Raw genomic sequence first — 20,181 nt, 5'->3', positions numbered from 1 at the left:
ACTGAAAGTGTCATTCACGAAACTCGGTAAAGCTCGATAAGGCGTTGCAAATTCAAAACCATGACAACCGACATTGTTGAAGTATTGTATGTAATATATTCCGTTTCGTTAACGATTTGCAAATTTGCAAAGTTTCGTGAATCGGATCTGTGGATGATGGATCGGTGTATGACAGCCGCATATTGAGAAGATCATCTATTGGGTGGGGCATCCTATACACGCACGCGAGAAATCGGGACTTCTAATTAAATAAAATTGTCGAAATTTTTCACACTTACCTGGGTATTTATAAGGTACATTTCATAGTTTTTTTTGTATATCACACTGACACAAAACTTGATCATATAGCCTGTGCATTCTCAAACTCGAACATAGGCAATTAACATTGTATTGAACGTTTTTGCTGATTCCTGCTCGCCAATTGAACTTACAGGTAAGGTAATGGTATCAATAGAAAGATAAAATTATTGCGCTTGAAATGATACTAATAATAAGATTAAAGGTGCTATTTTTATTTTAAAATACTAATTTAAAACTTGGCGACTTTTAAATATGACATGCCATGATTTTCAAATTAGACAGCATTTGTCAAAAAATTTAGTAATTTGTTGGGTTAAGTCAGCGAATTTCGGAAAATTACTGTCAAAATTATTTACGGAAAAATGAATAGTTACTCCATACAGATTAAGACAAATTTCTCTTGACGTAAGTTTATATAAATCGTGGATACTGAATATCCTCAGGAAGTACAAATATCATCCCTACAAGACACAGTGTCATCAACAGATTTTGGCTGTTGATGAAGAAAGTAAGAGTGAAACCTGTTATGAAATACAGGAGTGTGCTAATGATCCTCGCTTTCTGTCGACAATTTGCTTCACAGACGAATCTACTTTTACACTAAATAACGAACCAAATGTTCAAAACACGCGATATTGGGCTCATGAAAACCTTCGAGTAAATTCCTACTAGAACTCAAAAAATTCATATTTGGGCTGGGATTTTTAATAACATTTGAAATAAAGGGAAATTTAAATTCAGCAATTCAACTGCATTGTAATTTTTTCAAAGAATTTATAATAAAAACTGCTTAAACTGTTAATTACTTTAATATTATAGATGTATCGAAATAATGGCATAATATCTATAAACTGAATGCACAGTGTTAATTGCCTATGTTAGACTTTGAGAGTGGACACCCGGTATATAATACAATAAGTGGTCTAATTTTTTCCAACAAAATTTGTCATTTAAGACATGAGTAGCTTTTGCAACGAAAACTACACTCCTTCGTCAACTCGTGTAATTTTCCAAAAGCAAAAGCTACGAATGTCCTAAATGACAAATTTTGCAGAAAAATTAGACCACGAATTGTATTCGACTTGACAATCCACCGAGAAAATTTTATCGAGTTGACCTAATAAATTTGACGTTTCATTTTGATATAAATTTTTTCGACTGTAATTACACAAGAGGTTTCATTTAGTCGGTAAAATATTTTTTGCAACGAAAACGTATTGCTTAGCAATTAGACGAGAAAAATTGGCACGATAAAAGCACGACGGCCGTAGGCCGGAGTTGATTTTATCCTGCCAATTTTTCGAGTCTAATTGTCAAGCAATTAGTTTGAGTTGCAAATAAATATTTTTCCTGACTAAATGAAACCTCGAGTGTAATTCGGCGAGACAATTTAATGAATGAACAATGCAAATTTAATTTTTTTATTTGGTATTAAAGTTATTAGATGCCTAGCAACTAAAGGTATAAGTTACCTGAGTGTTTTTGCCGGATAAAAGTTAGGGCAAACTTTTATCCGCTGTCAAAGTGACAAAATCACAGCGCCTTATGAGATTTTTTATACATGAATTAAATTGTCGCTGAAAAACCACTAGTTGTTTTTTCACTATAAATCAATTTGATTGGTCCAAATTTGAAAAATGCTGCAATTCGATTGGTTAAAAATTTTCGAGTTGGATTATCATAATTAACTGAACGAGAAGTCATTGCGAAAAATCGATTTAAATTTTTTTTTTTTGTGTGGTTACCTCAGAGGAAATTTTTTATAGGAACTCGTGACATTATTTTCACTAGATAGACCCAAATCCGAGAGATTCCCGCTATTTCTCGGACACCGTATATGCTTAGTAAATTTTGAAATAGTGTCTTTAGTTTTTAACCTTTTTATTGAATTTATTTCTTCATTATTGTTTTATTATTTATCATTTTTCCAATGGTTGTTACTTTTGTATAATATTGAATTAATTTAAAATACTACTTTTACATTGAATTACAAATTTATAAAGCGAATTTCTTGTCCTACGTCCTCTATCCAAGTAAAGTAGGTATTTTTGAAATTTAAAGTAATTGGATAAGCCATATACAGGGTGAATCTTCTCTTCCATTGATAATTCCTCCTCTCCCTGCTGCTCCCTCAATCGTTTTTCCATCTCCTCTCTTTTGCGCCTGTCAAACAATACTGATAACAATCTCTCATTAACACACAACTCACAACATACTTCTTTTTCTGCGATTTTTTCTGGAAGTGTGCTTCTTGGGTTTCAGCTTGCTCTACCAGTAAAATACCAACTATTTATTACATTTGGTTCTTGTATTTTATTCTCCACAAGAGTTATTTTTACATTTGACTTAATCTACTAAAACTTAGTTATACATATTTACATTTTCTTGTTCAGACAAATAGGAATTTTTCGTCAAATCAAGAAAAAAACAGAATAAACCTGGTTAAAAGAAACGAAATAATAACGTGACATCTAAATAAGTTATCAATATTGTTAAAAATATCTTCTTGCAAGCTTATTAAGGCAAGTTGGACGTTCTCAGCGCACACACCTTTACTTCTGAAACTGTAGTAAAGAAGTTCTTCTGCACTTTAAAACAACCAGTTTTTAAACAGTTAACTGTTAGGTAAATAAAGAAAAATAATAAAACAAAACAAAAAACTGAATTTTTTAAACTTATATTGGCATTTAACAATAATTGCATCAAATCCATTCAATACAATTTGTATGCAGAATGACATACAATTAAAAAAATTGCGATATATTACAGTTTCTATCATAGCAACAAAATCAGCAATTAATGGATAAGTTAAAATAAAACTGTTACATTAGTAATACAAAACACAATTTTAAATAAAAAAAGAAATGGTTAAGGGAAACCATATTGCATGATGATAAAATACATTACACCTCCATTAATTCCTTTTAAAAATACCACATAATTTAATAATCTGTATTTATTGAAGATAATTATTTAATAATTAAAATCCTATCTATAGTTCTTCGATCTGCTACATAAAGTCATCAAAGTCATCATAGTCGTTCACATATGCTGACAATGGCTGCAACAAGATAAACATTAACAAACCCTCATTTTTATCAATCTGTTTACATCACAAACAGATAGTCCTGCACTTACGTTTCCATCATCCAACTTTAATTTAGCTTTTCCTTTGCCTTTATTCTTCCTTGTTTTCTCTCCTTTTTCAATTTTCTGCTTTTCCAAATATAAATTATCTAATGTATTTTTAATCTTTTTAATATCTAATGAGGACACTGCAAACAAACAGAATTAATCTGTGCTGGAAATATCTGCCCTGATACTTACAAGTGGCACAAAGATTTCTTAGAAGGTTTTCAGTGAAAACAGGATACTCTGTGTTTTTAGACAACCCGAGAAGCTTTTTAGATAGAGAGTCTGTGAAATCTTGGAACTCTTCTTTGGTTGTGGGTAAGCTGAGCCCGTCGAGTCCTGTCGAAGGCGTGTTATTGGTGTCACCTCCAAATGTGGTTTCTAAGGCTATTTTCAAATCAGACTCTTTCTGCATCCGAATCTTCTCTTCCATTGATATTTCCTCCTCTTCCTGCTGTTCCCTCAACCGTTTTTCCATCTCCTCTCTTTTGCGCCTCTGTCAAACAATACTGATAACAATCTCTCATTAACACACAACTCACAACATACTTCTTTTTCTGCGATTTTTTCTGCAAGTGTTTGCTTTTTGGGTTTCAGCTTGGCCTCGTCGACTGAAGGTGGCGCTTTATCTTCCTCCTCATCTTCCCAGCTCTCCTACAAAGCACACTCGTTTTAACCTTCACTGTTACAAACTAGAGCACAATAAAAGATATGCAGCTGCAACTTTCACTCAATATTGGAGCACTTGATCACTTGAAAACTTGATGATTCATTGGTTTGCTGGCGCATCTTTTTGCAGTCGGCGTCAATTAACGGAAACGAATCCGTGGCCGAAACGTAAATATCTCGAAAAAAGCTTACCTTAACGTCCTCCTCTTCATCCTCGCCTTCCCATTTGTTGGAATTGATAGTAACAGGTGCAACTGTTGGAGGCTCGAAGTTCTCGTCATCTGGAACGTGTGCAAATTTGGGTTAGCGGTTAGACTGTGGCAACAACATGTCCCCGACTTACCCCACGATTCCATATTGGTGAAAATAATATCCAAATTAGCGCAAAACGACCTCAACCTCTAAATTCACGTGTGCTAAATGTGCAACTGCACGGAATCCCACCAGATGACACTGTGCAAGTGTCAGATTTGTCACCAAACCCACTTTTCTCGAAGCTTACGCGAATTACCTAAAGGATAGATGTATCAAACAATACGTTTAGGCTTTTTGTGTCTTTGGCAAGATGACGAAAAGTAATCGGAATTGTTTGAAATAGTCAAATTTGCAACCGAAAAACTCCCTCGAACACCCATTTCACTTTGACACTTACGAAATACTAAACTGCTGCCAACATAGTTGCCAACTGGTAAAGGGAATCTCTGAATCTCACCAACTACGTTAAATTATTTGTTGGACAGACTTAAATGTAAATTATTGTTTGATTGTTTTTTTTTTTACATTTCGTTTTTAAGTAATTTTAGTCATGGAAAGAGTTTCAACAGTAACTCAAATTATTTATTATTTAACAGACTTGTTAAATTTTTAGTGAAAGAAATACATATCGCCCGCAGTTTTGCAGCAGCCAGCATCTCGAAGCTCGAAGGAAAAACTCCAGTTTCGAGGAATTTGGGTTTCATACTCTGTAAATGTTGAATCCATCGCATTAGTAATCCGTGATCCATCGTAACACTGACAGCGGCAGTCCGTGGCGGCAGTCTGTGGCGGCAGTTACCGTCACAAAATGCAGAGATTATGACCGCTGAGAGTGGTCTACTGGTCTTCCAGGTAGATTGGTTGTAAAGTGCAAATTTTCTTGGCGAGAAATATTATTTCTTTATAGTAGACCCAGAAATATAGTGATTTTATGAGGGATGGAGTATAGTGGTCGCCAACACTCTAATAGCAGACTTTTTTTGCTCGCTATTGCAGTCGGCTCATAAAAAACTGGTTTGTTGAGATGACACGCGCGATGTGCATACAGGAGCGTATTCAAAATATATTAACGATTGAATCCGAATAAGTGAGTATACACCGTTCACACATGGGAGTTAAATTGGGTGCAAAACAACTCAATATGTTCACATCAAGTTGATGTTTTTTTATGTGGAGCGGCAACCATAAATTTTACATTCAGTTTTCACGCCTACTTCGACTACAATCATTTAGAATAATCCTGTATTTAGAATTTTGTTTTTGGCAAGGGATGCTCATACCTCCCCGCGGTTCTTGCTGGGCAATAAAAATTAGATTTATAATATATTATAATATGTTTGTACATTTTCCTGAATACGCTCCTGATTGCACGCGTCTTATTAATTTGCAGCTGTGTCGGAACCTTTGTCTTGTTTTTAAAATCCTGTTTTGTTTTATTTTGAGGCTGCTACTAAAGTGTTGGCAGGTACTATACATTAACTTGAGGTGGTCAGTTATGGTAGGGCAATAAGCTTCTGGCACCCGTCGCGCGGCTGGGCTCTACCTACCTTTGTCTCCGATGGTCCATTTTCAGACAGCTCAAAAACATGTGTCATAGAAGATTTATAACTCTCTTCAAGTTGGTAATAAAAGTGACCCCAAAATTGTAAAAGAAATTATCGGCCAAAGTCCATAAAATCACTATATTTCTGGGCCTACTATAGTTTTGGAGATGTCTCATAGTTTCTAGTAGTGGTCTAATGGTAGAGGTACAGGTAATGAAAACTTATAGGACAATGATTATTTTCGGATCACAGGATAAGAATTAAATAATAATAGATTTAAAAAATTTGAAGCAGATAATATGAAAATGAATAAATTAGAAACCGATTTTTTGATAACGAAGTTTTTATCACTGAGCGGGAAGAGGTAAATACTGGGTGCCCCAAAATTCGAGGAACAACTCAATGAGGTAATGTCAACTCATGCTAGAAAATAACGAGAAAAATAATAAAAACATTCAACCTCTTAAGGCGGGTACAGATCAAGCGCGCCGTGTCGTGCAAGTCGTTTGCAAACGTTTGCGAACAAAATTCGTGTATGCTCACATAACTGTCCAGACAGACCAAATGCGCGGATGGCGGATGTTTAGCTATGTTCGAAAAGATTCCAAGTTCAGTGGGTTTTTTTAATTCGAATGCACCCAAAAAATCGGTCCAAAGCGAGCGCGCACGAACAAGCAAATTTCTTTGATGTACCGACATCAGGCGGATAACGTTTGCGAATGCTTGTTCGTGCGCGTTGCTGCGGGTTTGTGCTCGGTAACCCGTCCAAACTGACAGCGCCAGCAACGTTCGCGAACTTTTTGCACGGCACGGCGCGCATCGGCGCGTTTGATCTGTACCCGCCTTTAGATTTGAAGATATGGGAGCTCAAAAGGTGCAGCTTTGATCTCATTTATTTTAAATATTAAAAAGGTTTTGACTATGATGTATTTGTGTTTAGTACCCAATGGCCTAATAAATTTGAACGATTGTGATCAGGTTTGCAATTATTTTCTCCATTATTTCCAGCATTTCCTTTTCGTTTTACCTCAAATAGCGTACGGCAACATGGCTTTGATTTTTCCTTCTCATTTCCTGGATACAACAACAATTAAATATTTGCAGACTATTGAGATGCATATACAGGGTGGTCCAACACTTACCATTTTTGCGATTACGCGGTTTCTAATTATCGAAAAAAATTTAAGCTTGGCTAGGAAGAGACACACATTATGGAGCTATAAGCCTGTCCCATTATTTTATTTATTATCAATTGGGTTTCGCGTCAAGAGGCGATAAAGTGAAATTAATCAAAATTCAAAAAAAATTTTTTAATCTAAATAGGTTCAAACTAATACAGAAAACAGAAATCTGAAAATAAAAAAAATTAAAACTCATCACATTGCCGATTTATTTGCAATTAAAGAAGGTGCCGCACAACTGACAGGAATTTATGACGCAGTTACACTAAGTGCCTAATCACAAACCAAACCAGAAGTAAGATTTACAATACCCCATCGCCAAACTGCAGGTACTTTCCCTGTCAGGGCCGAACTCGACTATTTTACGCCTAGCAATTTCGGCAAACATTCTGAAGAAATTTTCAAATAAATTACGTAATGAAGTTGAAATTATTCAATATCAGTTTTCTAAAATATCTATTTTTCATTTAAAGAAAAATCCTTTACTTGCTGCGAATCGTTTCTATCATAAACTGGAATTTCACCAGTACTGACCTGAAAAATGGTTTCGGGGGAGCCGACAGCCCTGCGTCAAAAAGATTTATTGGGGGGCCATCACATTACGAGCTGTCCTATTCAGCTCTACCATAAACGGTCTTGGATTCCAGCTTTCTTTAACTTGATATTTGATCGCAATTTTCACTATTACCTAATTATAATTCAAACTCGGAAGTGGATCAATCAAAAAGGTGAGTAGTTCTGTAACTAGTAGAGAAAAAAAAAGCTTTCAATATTTGGACCAATTTGATATTAAATCGCTATAAAGTTAGCTCCATCACAAAAATTTAATTGAAAAAAATTGATCATGCTCAATCATAGAATATTAATTGTAGATTGTGCCTACCGAGTTTCAGAATTTTTGGACAATTATTAAACGTGTAATCGCAAAAATGGTAAGTGTTGGACCACCCTGTATATGTTGCCACATTTAGTATCTAGGTAAGTACGAATATAACGAATAGGTCCATATCTTTTACAAAAAAGAAAATTGATTTTTTAAAAATATTTTTACCTGATACTTAACAACTTCAGATACTAATCTTCCAAGGGCGTAGCAATGATTTTTCGCTGGGGTGGGCCAGATTACAGATTTTAATAGTATAGTTTGTCTCAATTCTAAATTTCCACCACCTGTTGAATTACGTTGGCAAAATAAAAATATTTCTAAATTGGGATTCTTGTAAACAAAGTTGACAATACGGTGCATCAATTAAAAAATAAATCGAGTCGGCGTGTTACCTATTGCAACCCATGCTATAGCATAGGCTCCAAAGCAAACTCGATTTATTTTTTAAATGATCGCTCGGTATAATTATTTTATAAACATGATTCGAAAACATTAAAATTAGTTCATTAGTTTATTTTGCTTTTAGAATTTGATTTTCTACCTACTTACTTACTGCATTTTAAAAAAGGTTTTCGTTCTTTTCCTTTATTCTAAAATTTTGAGTTGTAAAAACGGAAATTGACAGATAACCTAACAAATACATATAATCTGACGCATTTTTCACCAAACAGTGTTGTCGGTTGTATTTTCAACGTAGAATGCAGTGTTGGTGGAAATTTAGAATCGAGACAGCCTATACATACTTACATACATACTTACATACATATAATCTGTTTCAAAATAAAAAATCCACCAACAGTGCATTCTACCTCGAAAATACAACCGACATCGCCAACTTTTGTTTTTAGTGTGTCTGCAAGTGTCAGAAAAAAGTGGGGTTATGAAAGAAATCTGTTGACAGTCGTTTTGGTCGTAGTTCTTCGTGTTTTTTATACTCATTTCATTATTTTACTCAAAAGATATGATATGGTAGCTACCACCTTTGTGCACATAATAATTATTTTGTGTTAGGTAAATAAACTCAACAGTTCAGTGTCAAATTTTGGCGGGAGGATGAGCCAACCCAAAAAAAGTAAACCTCTTCTAGGGATTTCTTTTTCTACCAACATAATTCAACAGGTGGTGGATTTTTGATTTTGGAACAGATTATATAGTCTATTTTTTAATCAAAGAACCACAACACCGCAATTTACACCCAAAATAGAACTGACAACATTGTACACTTTTGACATAGGGTGAAAAATCTCATCATATAAAAATTGAGGTTATTACAGATATTAGTAGCGCAGCATGTTAATAAAGTTAATAACAACTAATTTGAGAGTGTAATAAATGTCTTACTTTGCGAGGCATTTTAATAACACGTTCAAATTTTAGCTGCGAGTTTGCGTACAGTTGCGGCCGTTGAAATCTCAGACAGGAAAGATTTAAACACTCTGTATAAATTCCGAAATTTGATTAGCGTAAACAGGATTTTCATCAAGGATTATAAAGTCAGTGTCAGTATTTGACATATTAGGTCAGAATCGCGCGTAACTTTTGAAATGCCGCAATTATCTGATTTGCAAAAATGGGTTTTACTGAGGGACGGTGTGAGTATAAGAGCTATTGCGAGAGAAATTAATGTGAATAATGTTTGAGTGACATTTTGAGAAACGTCACTTTCAATACCATTTAAAAAGCTAAAAGTTTGGCGTTGTCAAAGTGTCTGAGTTTTCAACGGCCGCAACTGTACTTTCAAGGACATTAAAAATAACAGACGTTGGCTGGTATAGCCAATAGATATCATTAAATTCCCTACATTTAGTAAAATTTTATATTTGCAAACCTAAATCAACAGGTCGTGGTTCTTTAATTAAAAAATAGATTATAGTTTATTTAACGAATTTGTGTGTAAATTGGGCTTTGTTTGAGTGGGCCTACGAGTGCCAAAAAAAGCCCAATTTACACACGAACGAGTTGAATACAAAGTTGTTTTGTTCGACAATCCATTAAAGGCTCCAAATCGCTTAAAATCTTTAAAATTAGCTTGACGTTTCGTTTTGACAAGTTGTGACATTCATCAAAATCACACAGGAGAAAATTCTCAAATTCTGGCAGTGTCGAACAAAAAACCGCTTTTAAACCACCGCTGCTGACCGACCACAGACATAGGTATAGATCTACATATAATAGATTAAGTTAAGGGTGCCCATCACCCAACGAAAATATCTATTTCGTAACTATACAACCAACCATACAACACCTGCTGACCGTTTTACGACAGGCACTACCATGCAGTGCTAATAATGAGGGGATTAGTATTTGTTACCTCCTAGTGTGAAGAGGAGCACTTCGCCCAAAGGAGACTACCTGCTACTCTGCCCTGTTTCTAAATCCCGAGCCGCTTTACGAAATTTCCGTCGGATTCCCCAGAATATGATTTAAATTTATAAGTAAGAAAATAAAAAATTTTGAAATTATAAATCAGTTTATTTTCATAATTAAATAAATATACATTATTTTTGGCTTTGTAATTATGTTTTGTAAATAGTGACATGCAGGTAAACACCGTACCTACTTTACATTACGAGTTCCAAAACAACACAGTGCAGATTAATTCCCGCCAGTAGTAATCTTACGCATATGATATTGTTGCTTGCCCTGCGCGAACCTTGATTATAATTTTTTAGTTTTGTTGTCCGTTTCGGCATTGTTGATTTCAAAAGCACTGTTACGTTTTTTTACTGCTTAAATTAAAGTAATTAACTAATTCTTATTTGCTTTTGTCTTTGTACAGCGTGATCAACAATGACTGAGTCTGTTGGCAATGAAACAATTGAAAAGTACTGTTTGATCTAAAAAAGCATAAGAATAACATGTAACAATAACATAATTGTAATAAATACGAGTAACATAGCTGCAGATTGCAAGTGTCGTACAGTTGCGAAAAGTAAGACAGAGTAAAATTGAAAAAGAAATTATATTCATTATATTTACCTCTTATTACGTATTGCCTTCATTCTACGTTTTATACTTTTCCGGTAACCGTTTGTAGAAATCTTATTCTTACCATGGACACCCATTTTTAAAACGCACTCGGATAATAACTCAACTTCTAGTCACTAGGACGCAGTCAAAATAAATAGAAATATGTATAAACAAACACAGCAAATTTATATTCAAGATTGTACCTGAAATGGGGATGAATAACGGTGTCGTCCAATAATGATCCTTTAGCTAGCCGAAACAGCCAGGGGGCAGGTAATTTGGACACGGCAGATTAGGAAAACTTCCGAGAAGAATTATATATTTGGAATTTTGTGATCTTATAAAGAGCGATCAAATTAATTTGTAATCAAGTTATCCATGAATCCGAAATTGTATGTCGATACTGGAACTCCACGCGCCAATAAACATAGGTTGAAACACAAGTTACATACAACGTGTAACAGAAATAAGTACATTAATTTTAACTGGTAATAGAACTCGTCAAAAGGAACAACTTTTCTATCTACCATTTTGCCGAAAAACGATGTTTAATTCCAAAAAAAAATTGGAGAGATTTTTCACTAAAATAGTCCTACGCCACTAAATACTGCAATGGCTAATTGAGATCAGCGCTAATATGAAAAAAATGTCCATTTTCATCCAGAAAACGTGTTTTAACGCAGAAATCGAAATTCAAAGAAATCTACCCGTATAGCAAAAAATCCACTTCGTAAGAATCTGGTTGTCTCACGTTTTTAGGTAGCTTAGTTTTGGAGATATGAACGGTTTTAGGAAAATCTTTCCTAAGCCACTACGCAACGTTTTTCGCCAAAATGGCAGAGAGAAAAGTTGTTCCTTTTGATGAGTTCTATTACCAGTTAAAATTAATGTACTTATTTCAGAAACACCCTGTATTTTCATATCAATACGTTCCACTATCTTGTTTTTGGTTGTCACGGCTAAATATGTTATGTTACAACAATGACCGAATATTTTTTGACTTTTTAACTTTTCACTGTCAGATTTGATTTATAAAAATAAAACAGTCTGGTAAGTATTGCTTCCCTGTTGTAACTCACCTACCGGACTCAAATTGATCATTTCCTAAAAAAAGCCCATTTGGCTTATATAACTGCCAATTTTGACATAAATTTTGTTTTTCATGGAATACATAGCAGCAACGAACTAACTTTACCTACAGTTCATAGAAAATCCTATCCCATTACGGTATCTACATTACCTGACTCGAGTTTTCCTATAATCCACAGTGTAACTTAAATCCCCCTTTCTGCTTTTATCTCGTTTTACCTGGAAATTACTTTCTTTCTGTGATATTCGTTCACTTTCAATTTTTTTACAATAAGAATCGTTTCTGTCATAATGTCGAAAGTTACCGACAAATTAAATAAATTTGTGCGGAACTTTAGAAGTCTTATTTTTTCAAGTGATGCTTTCGTGTTGTTTTTTTGTAAGATCTGTCAAAAATCAGTGAATTTTGAGAAAATGTATTTGATTGTTGTAAATGATGTTTTTTTTTCTATAATGTACAGTGAATCACTGAAACAATAATACTTATAGCAACATTTAATTGTCAATGTTTATCTTCGAATTTTTAATGCCTTTTTTCCTGCCTATTTTACCGATTTTTAATGCTTAATGCTCTATTGATAATGTAATCGAACATCTACCGGACAGTATGAAATTAAATTTTAAAGACGCAGTCGAAGTATTTGTAGACAAAATCGGCAAACAGAATTGGTACCTAGGTCTGTGTCTATTTAAAGCAGTAGCGAGGCGGCGAGTCCGACCGCTCTCCAGGGGGGCAATATAAATTATGAGGGCTTATAAATCACCCCTCGAAGAGGAATTTTTCGATGCAAAAGTTACGTTGCTTCGATTCATTATTTTTAAATAGAGAGAATTATATTCCATTTACTAAAAAAGTAAACACACACCTACCTAGTTCGCAAGATGCTCGTCATTTTGGTGTAAGTCTGAAGATTGGCAAAGAAATAGGTTTGGAGAAAAATGTATGAAAAGTTTTTCAATTATTGTGTTTTTTAAGGCGTTCGGATCAAAATTTAAAAATAATTAACCTGTCCTGACATAGAAAACACCTTTGTCATCCTGTATAAATATCCATCTCCCTTTAGAATTGAAGATTAAAGATGTTATTTATCGGTAAAAAATGGGTGTTTTCTCGTATACATTTTCGGTACTGATAGAGAGCCTTAAGCCTGTGAACTCCGAATTTTTCGAGAATTTTTATCATTCCATTTCAGCGCTTTCGTGTTTGATTTTTTATTAGATTATTTCCTTCATGTGTTTAGCAACCAATTGCGTGACAAATATTGACCAATCAAAACTAGAAAACAAAAAATAACCCGATAAAATTTCTCTAAAATGCACATGTGCAATAATCTGATAAAAAATGTCGGTACCTGATTTTTTAAAATTATTTTGAATAAAAAGGATTGGAAATAATGCGTTTGGTTTCATTCTATTCAGGAAATAATCAGCCGTATACCCCTCGTGCAAAATTTTAATATCGGCAATTTTTTTGCTAATAAACTCAAACATCCATAAATTAGGCGCTTTCCTTTTGCACCAAAACTCAGATATTTTTGCTCAGACCAGTTTGGTTCACTTATGTACGCGTTCCTTTTGCTTTTGACTGAGACAAATAAAGTGAGATTTTTACTTCCCCCCTTCCCGATGCTTCGCCACCTCGACAGCAGATGCAGATAACTGTGACATCGGTGGTGGGGGAAAAATATTGGAAAAAAGTAAAGCACAAATATAATTATAAAAAAATAGCAAGATATTACAAGCTGCAGAGAACAAAAAATGGGCAGATCATCACTTATTTTATACCATATAATCCACAGATATTTTTCTCTAGTGAGAATGGGGAAGCAGAAACATTAAAATCTTTTCTGGACAGTTATTTTGAAAAATTTTTTGATTTTTTACGTTAGATCGTTGTCGCGCCCGCGTTCCTTTTAACCCGTTTTACTCAAAAATTCAAACTGATCTGAGCGACTCAGATCAGTTCATCTCAGCTCACTCCGTTTGCAAAAGGAAAGCTACTATTATTCGGTCAGAAGACCTCATTTATGGAGAGCAAAAAAATTTCCGATAAAAATTTTTGCACTTGGGATATAATTGGTGCGATTCTGTTTTAAAATTTATCAACATTGCTATATAACAAGGTTGTAGTTGCTATGATATGAAGCTGTTGATTGGTTTGATCTATGCAAAATCAATGTTGTTTGATAACAATATTGCTAAATTTTGAAACAGAATCGCACTAATTATGTGATTATTGCAGATGTATCTTGTTTTTAATAAGTGTTTCACTTTTATTCTGGGGTGGCCCACCTGGAACCCCCCTTTGCTACGCCCTTGTAATCTTCTCGTTGATTTGTAATTAGGAATTTTTTCTCAGAAATGATTATTTATTTGCCAAAAAGGATTATCACCCTACATACCTATCTAATACTTATGATGACATTTCTGCTAAATTCTTGATTATTATTGGGGAGGAGGAAACATCTACATCTATGCATCATATAAGAGAATAATAGGTGATGGAGATAGTAATGTTGTTAAAAAAATTCGAATTGGCAAACCCAACGGACCAAATTTCTTTGTGTACAAAACTGAATGCAGAAATCATAGTACGAGATCCCACTGCAAGAGTTCTACGTTCATCTGTTTTTTAATCAAAACACAATTTTTATAGATAATTATGAATAGAGAAATATGTTTCTGCTGGGTTGCTTATCAAAATATGGCCACAACTATTTTTTTTGTTCGACACTGTCAGAATTTGAGAATTTTCTCCTGTGTGAACGGATTTTGATAAATTTGACAACTTGTCAAAACGAAACGTCATGCTAATTTTAAAGATTTTCAGCGATTTGGAGCCTTTGGGGGGCTCGTCGAACAAAAAAACGTTGTATTCAACTCGTTCTTGTGTAATTTGGGCTTTTTTGGCACTCGTGGAGTAAAATAAAATTCCAGTTTCGGGGAATGTGGGTTGTATACTCTGTAAATTGTGACGGGTGTCAATCAATTTGCCGGGGGTCCTTCGAGCAGAAGTTATGGTCATAAAATGCATGCATTTCTGTCAGGTAGAAATGCCGACACTGACGACGGCCAACAAACCCGTTCCCGTTATCCCATAAACCATTATTTGATAATATTCGCACTACAAATACCGTAAAAGAAATTTTGTATTCAGAAAAATCATTCATTCGAACTTCTGTGACAAAACAAAGCGACAGAAAAATTGGAGCATATTATCGGGTTGAATGTTAAAAGTTGTGCCATGTTTATTGATAAATATAAATCATTTTTAGCAAAGAGATGGATTAATAAATTCGGATGCAATTCTTGTAATAAAGTGACCATATTCCACACGTGAATTAACAATTGATTTATTTAAGGATGGATCATGAAAACCATATAAAATTAAAAACATCGCATCCTTATTATAATTAGGTCACCAATCGTGATATTTGTTACTTCGTTGTTTATACCGGGTGGGGCATCGTATAGTCTTTCTAACTCAGGTTGAGCCAGCAATAAAAATAAACTGCGCACCCTCATTACCGCCAGTGCCACCTCCTCTTAGCTTTACAATGAAGATGAATTTATGGTTTAAATGACAGATGTTTTTCTTGCTCTTTCTCGATGGTTTCCAGGTACACCGGGTCCAACAGGCCGGGCTTCTTTTCGTTATAAATCCATCTTTATTTAAAAGTTAAGAGGTTGATGGCACTTGCGGCTTGCGGTAATGAGGGTACGCAGTTTATTTTTATTGCTGGCTCAACGTGAGTTAGAAAGACTATATACGCGCACGCGAGAAATCGCGACTTCTAATTAAATAAAATTGTCGAAATTTTTCAGACTTACCTAGCTATTGGTAAGGTACACTTCATAATTTTTTGATAATTTTTCACTTACAAACAAAGCCAAAAAAAAATTAAAATATAAATTTCAACCATAAAGTCAAATTCTGATTTTTATACTAACCTATCCAGATTCACTTCCTAAAATTATTTACGAAATCTACGGAAAAAAATACCAATTAGATTTTGAATTAAACGCAGTTTTACATTTCAACTTTCAAAATCATTTTTATTTATGACCTGCTACTTGTGCTGTCGTAAATTTAGGTGACAATCGAAACTGTCAATTTTATGGCAAAAAGGTTTAAAACGGTCGGCTATACCTTTGTTGGGAAATTATACCATTGTGCCGTAAATCACCCGTCTGGTTTGCATTTAAATAAAAAAGCGAATTATTTAGCTAACCAAGTCAAAATTTGTAATTGTGCCACCAGGGTTTGATGGGCTAGCAGATACAGATTCATTTAGTGTAAAAACTTTATAGGTAAATTAACAGTTGATTTCAGAAAACTAATAAAACTGTTACGGGCTTATTTATTAACAAAAATTTTTTAAAAAATTTTCAAATATACCTTATCAATAATTAGTCAGGTATATAAAATTTCGCCAATTTTATGTAATTAGAAGTCGCGATTTCTCGCGTGCGCGTATACGATGCCCCACCCGGTATACTGCTACGAAAGAGAAAATCAATTCTGATTTAAAATATTGCATAATTAAAAGGGACGATAGATTCTGGCATGAAATTGATAAATTGGAAATTGAAAATCACTTAGAAACATTTTATTTTGGAACTTTCTTCCAGAATTAGTGGATCCTAGACATCAAAGAGGTCAGCCAAATACTAAAAAAATAGTTATAATTTTGCATTGTTAATATTGTAAAATTAACTCAATACGAATTTTTATTCATTTAGATAAGGCGTTAAAAATCTATCTTTTTATTTTTATTAAAATATGTAATAAAAAGAAATTAATTAATGAAAGTTGATAAGTTGGTTATCTGAAAAAATTGTAGTAAGTAATAACACTATGTCGATGTCGATATTCTCTACCTTCTTGTTTACCTGCAACATTTTTGGTAAACATTTGGAAGGGTCGTTTCACTTATTATACCTGCATCTTTCATATTGTAGGTAAAAAAAAAGCATTTACCAATTGTTCCTGAAATTTTGCATTTTGTCCTGTGCACTAAGAAGTTACTTGAATATTTACAAGAAAAATATTGATAATCTTCCAGGATTTTAATAGGGCCCATTATGGTCCTATGAATCCAGATATTGCCAGTAATCGGCTGGTTTAGAAACCACTGGGGATTATATTCTGAATCAATTCCAATTTTAACAATGGGGCAACGCAATAATGACGAGTGAGAGAGGCTAAGAAATAATAGGTTAACTGCTAGTAACTTTGGAAGAATAATAAATATGAAAATTACCACGGACACTGCAAATACGATAAAAGATATTTTATGCCGCCTCGAAAAAAAAATTACCTGAATCACTGCAATGGGGTATTTGACAACGAAGAAAAAGCAAAACAAAAATTGGAAGAAATAACGGGTCTATGTTCGTGCGGTTATTTGTAGACATTGAGAAAACATTTTTGGGGGCATCACCAGACGGATTGGTTGATTTGGACTCAATTGTTGAAATCAAATGTCCATTTGCTGCTCGAAACACCGACATCAAAACGGCAATAGAAAAAAAAAATATATTTAGAAATGAATCCCAGGGATGATGATAAAATATTATTAAAAGAAAATGACAATTATATGTACCAGGTTCAACGTCAATTGCTTATGAGCAATCTCCAAAAATGTTATTTTATTGTACATACCTACACAATGTGACCTAAAATATGTATTGTGTTATTGAAGAAGATGATTCTAAATACTGGTACTGACTCGAGAAGTAGTCGAAATTTACCTATAAGAAGCATCTTAAAAAAAGCCTAACAATTTATCACAACTATGTACCTGTACCTACCTATAAAAAATTGAAAAAACAACGATTCAATCATAATTAATAAAGTTTTTATTTATCAACAGCAAGAACCAACACAAATGTCGTAAATAATACATACCTGATTTCGATGGTTCCAAACGTTTGCAGCTTGATAGTCCGTACTGGAAATTATATAATGTGTACCAGGAATTTTGACTCTTTCGATAACAAATGGATTATTGGATTTTCCCGGTCCTTCTAGGTATTTACCTAGGACCACTAATCATCCCCAAGTAACTGTACGGTACGGTAATAACGGTGAAAAGAGGTAGGTTTAAAATTAAAAAAAAAATAAAAATAACAGTACTATGGCGGCCAAAAAATGTTGGCCGTCACTTTCTTGACATTCAAGTAAAGTGTAAATAAACCTTTAGGAATCGTAACCCCACTTTCGATTCTTGTCATTTTGACAATTAATTTAAACTGTTTGAAGCTCAGATATTTCAAAAATCCGACATGAATGAACAAAATTAGAGCAATCGTACATAGATAACCTGAGGTAAACGTTCTGTGTAGTAGAAATGACAAAATAATTTTGAGTTTTGAAATTTACAACCCAAAAAATAACGTTCATAATCAAGACGGTAATCATGATGACAATAAGGTACGGATTACAATTTTTTTTTTTTTGAATTGACAGATAATGACGGCCAAAATTTTTTGGCCGGCATAGTACCTACATTCCTATCTATCTCAAAGTGAAAGTAACAAAACAGAATGAATTTTGGGAGTTCATATTATTGGACCATTTTAATTTATTATAATACATATAACAGTGTTTTTCTTTTAGTATTCCTTTTTTGTCAATGGTATTTCACTATTTCTCAAAACTATTTCATATTTACCTCACTTTGACATTTAATAGAGATAGGAAATAGTTTTGAGAAATAGTGAAATACAGTTGTTGGTACAATTTGGTTTTGACCATTTGTCAATTAATTGTCTACTTGACAATACCTATCAAATAATTTCTAAAATTGTCTTTGAATTTTGATCATAATCTAACCTCTCTCTTGCAAGGTTTCACACCATAACAGTGTGCCAATTTTATTCTGACAGTTTCCGTTTTTTTTTTGCAACCAACTACAGTTGACAAAAGAGGAAAATCAAAAGAAAAATAGTGTAATAATTTTATAAATATTATTATTCGACGGATTTGGAGACCGAGTAGGTTACTATTTAGCGGCTTTTGGTAAAGAGTTTGAGGCGTTTGAGCATTTAAAATACTAAAATATTTGTCAACCTCTTTACTTTAAAATTTATAATTTAGATTATAAATGTTTCATTAAATAAAATTGTTCCCTATGGTTCATTGATAAAAAAATTCACTGTATATTTCTCGACTGTAATTACACAAGAGGTTTCATTTAGTCGACTGTAATTACACGAGAGGTTTTTTTTGTCCGGATAAAATTGAATTTTTTTACAATAATTTGGTTGCTTGGTAAATTGACGACACAAACCACCCGATAAAAAAACGAGTCCGAAGGACGAGTTTTTTTATCTGGTGGTTTGTGGAGTCAATTTACCAAAAAGAAACCAAATCAGAGTTTAAAAAATGAAATTTTATCCTGGACGAAAAAACCTCGAGCGTAATTCGATGAGATAATTTAATGAATAATAATAGGTAGGTAATTATGAAAAATTGAATTGGCCATTTTGCACTTCAATTTATTACAAGCTGTGTCAAAGTTTAAGATTGTTGGTTCGTTATAACAAGAACAAAAATAGGGGGTTTCTATTTAAAAAAACTATCGATAACGTCATAACTCGAAAACAAATGACTGCTTTGAATTTCATTTTATATTAAAATATGTATTTTTATAAACTAAAATTGATCTGTCCAAAGATTTTTTTGAAAAAAAAATTGTTTAATTTCTAATGAATTTATTCCATACTTTTGCCGCTCACTGTATTTGTGCTTATTTTTTTTTTTAATAGCTAAATTGGGATATTTTCAATGATGGGGAGTGCTATGATCACTACGGCAACCGAATTGTTTTGTTTAAATCGAGGTTTAAATAAATTATTAGAAAATTTGCGCTACTTCCATGTTGTGTTTTTGTCGGTTGTCTTACGTGTTAAAAGATTTAATTTGACAATACGAGATACTAATTCAAAATTTTGGCAATTTTTCATAACATAGCATTTTTTCTAAAAAATTACTTTTATCATTTTTCATTAAAATCTTATTTGCTGTGTTTAATGTTTTATTTGTCGGATATTCTCTGGCAAAGAATAACTTAAATAACACTTATCAATACAACATGATACCAAAACATTTTTCTAAGACAATCAGGATTACTACGGTGACTCTTGGGTC

General features: G+C 33.5%; 1 protein-coding gene across 1 annotated transcript; it reads right to left on the bottom strand.

Moving 5' to 3' along the window:
- Nucleotides 1-2,961: 2,961 nt before the first annotated feature.
- eIF3j (eukaryotic translation initiation factor 3 subunit j) lies at nt 2,962-4,784 on the bottom strand. Its single transcript, XM_069038497.1, has 6 exons — nt 4,445-4,784; nt 4,294-4,382; nt 3,982-4,086; nt 3,628-3,928; nt 3,439-3,575; nt 2,962-3,361 (listed from the first exon to the last, which is right to left on the bottom strand). Exons 1-6 carry the CDS (start codon nt 4,455-4,457, stop codon nt 3,311-3,313), a joined length of 696 nt encoding a protein of 231 aa, XP_068894598.1. The 5' UTR covers nt 4,458-4,784; the 3' UTR covers nt 2,962-3,310.
- Nucleotides 4,785-20,181: the final 15,397 nt, after the last annotated feature.

Source organism: Tenebrio molitor, chromosome 2 (genome assembly GCF_963966145.1).
Source record: "Tenebrio molitor chromosome 2, icTenMoli1.1, whole genome shotgun sequence".
NCBI lineage: Eukaryota > Metazoa > Arthropoda > Insecta > Coleoptera > Tenebrionidae > Tenebrio > Tenebrio molitor.
Note: the sequence above shows the minus strand (reverse complement) of the source record. Positions and strands in the feature narration are given on the sequence as shown.

Coding starts and splice junctions, on each gene's coding strand:
- eIF3j (XM_069038497.1), bottom strand. Junction 4,087..4,293: donor ATGAAGAGGAGGACGTTAAG/GTAAGCTTTTTT, acceptor TGTGCTTTGTAG/GAGAGCTGGGAAGATGAGGA. Junction 3,362..3,438: donor TAAAGTTGGATGATGGAAAC/GTAAGTGCAGGA, acceptor ATCTTGTTGCAG/CCATTGTCAGCATATGTGAA.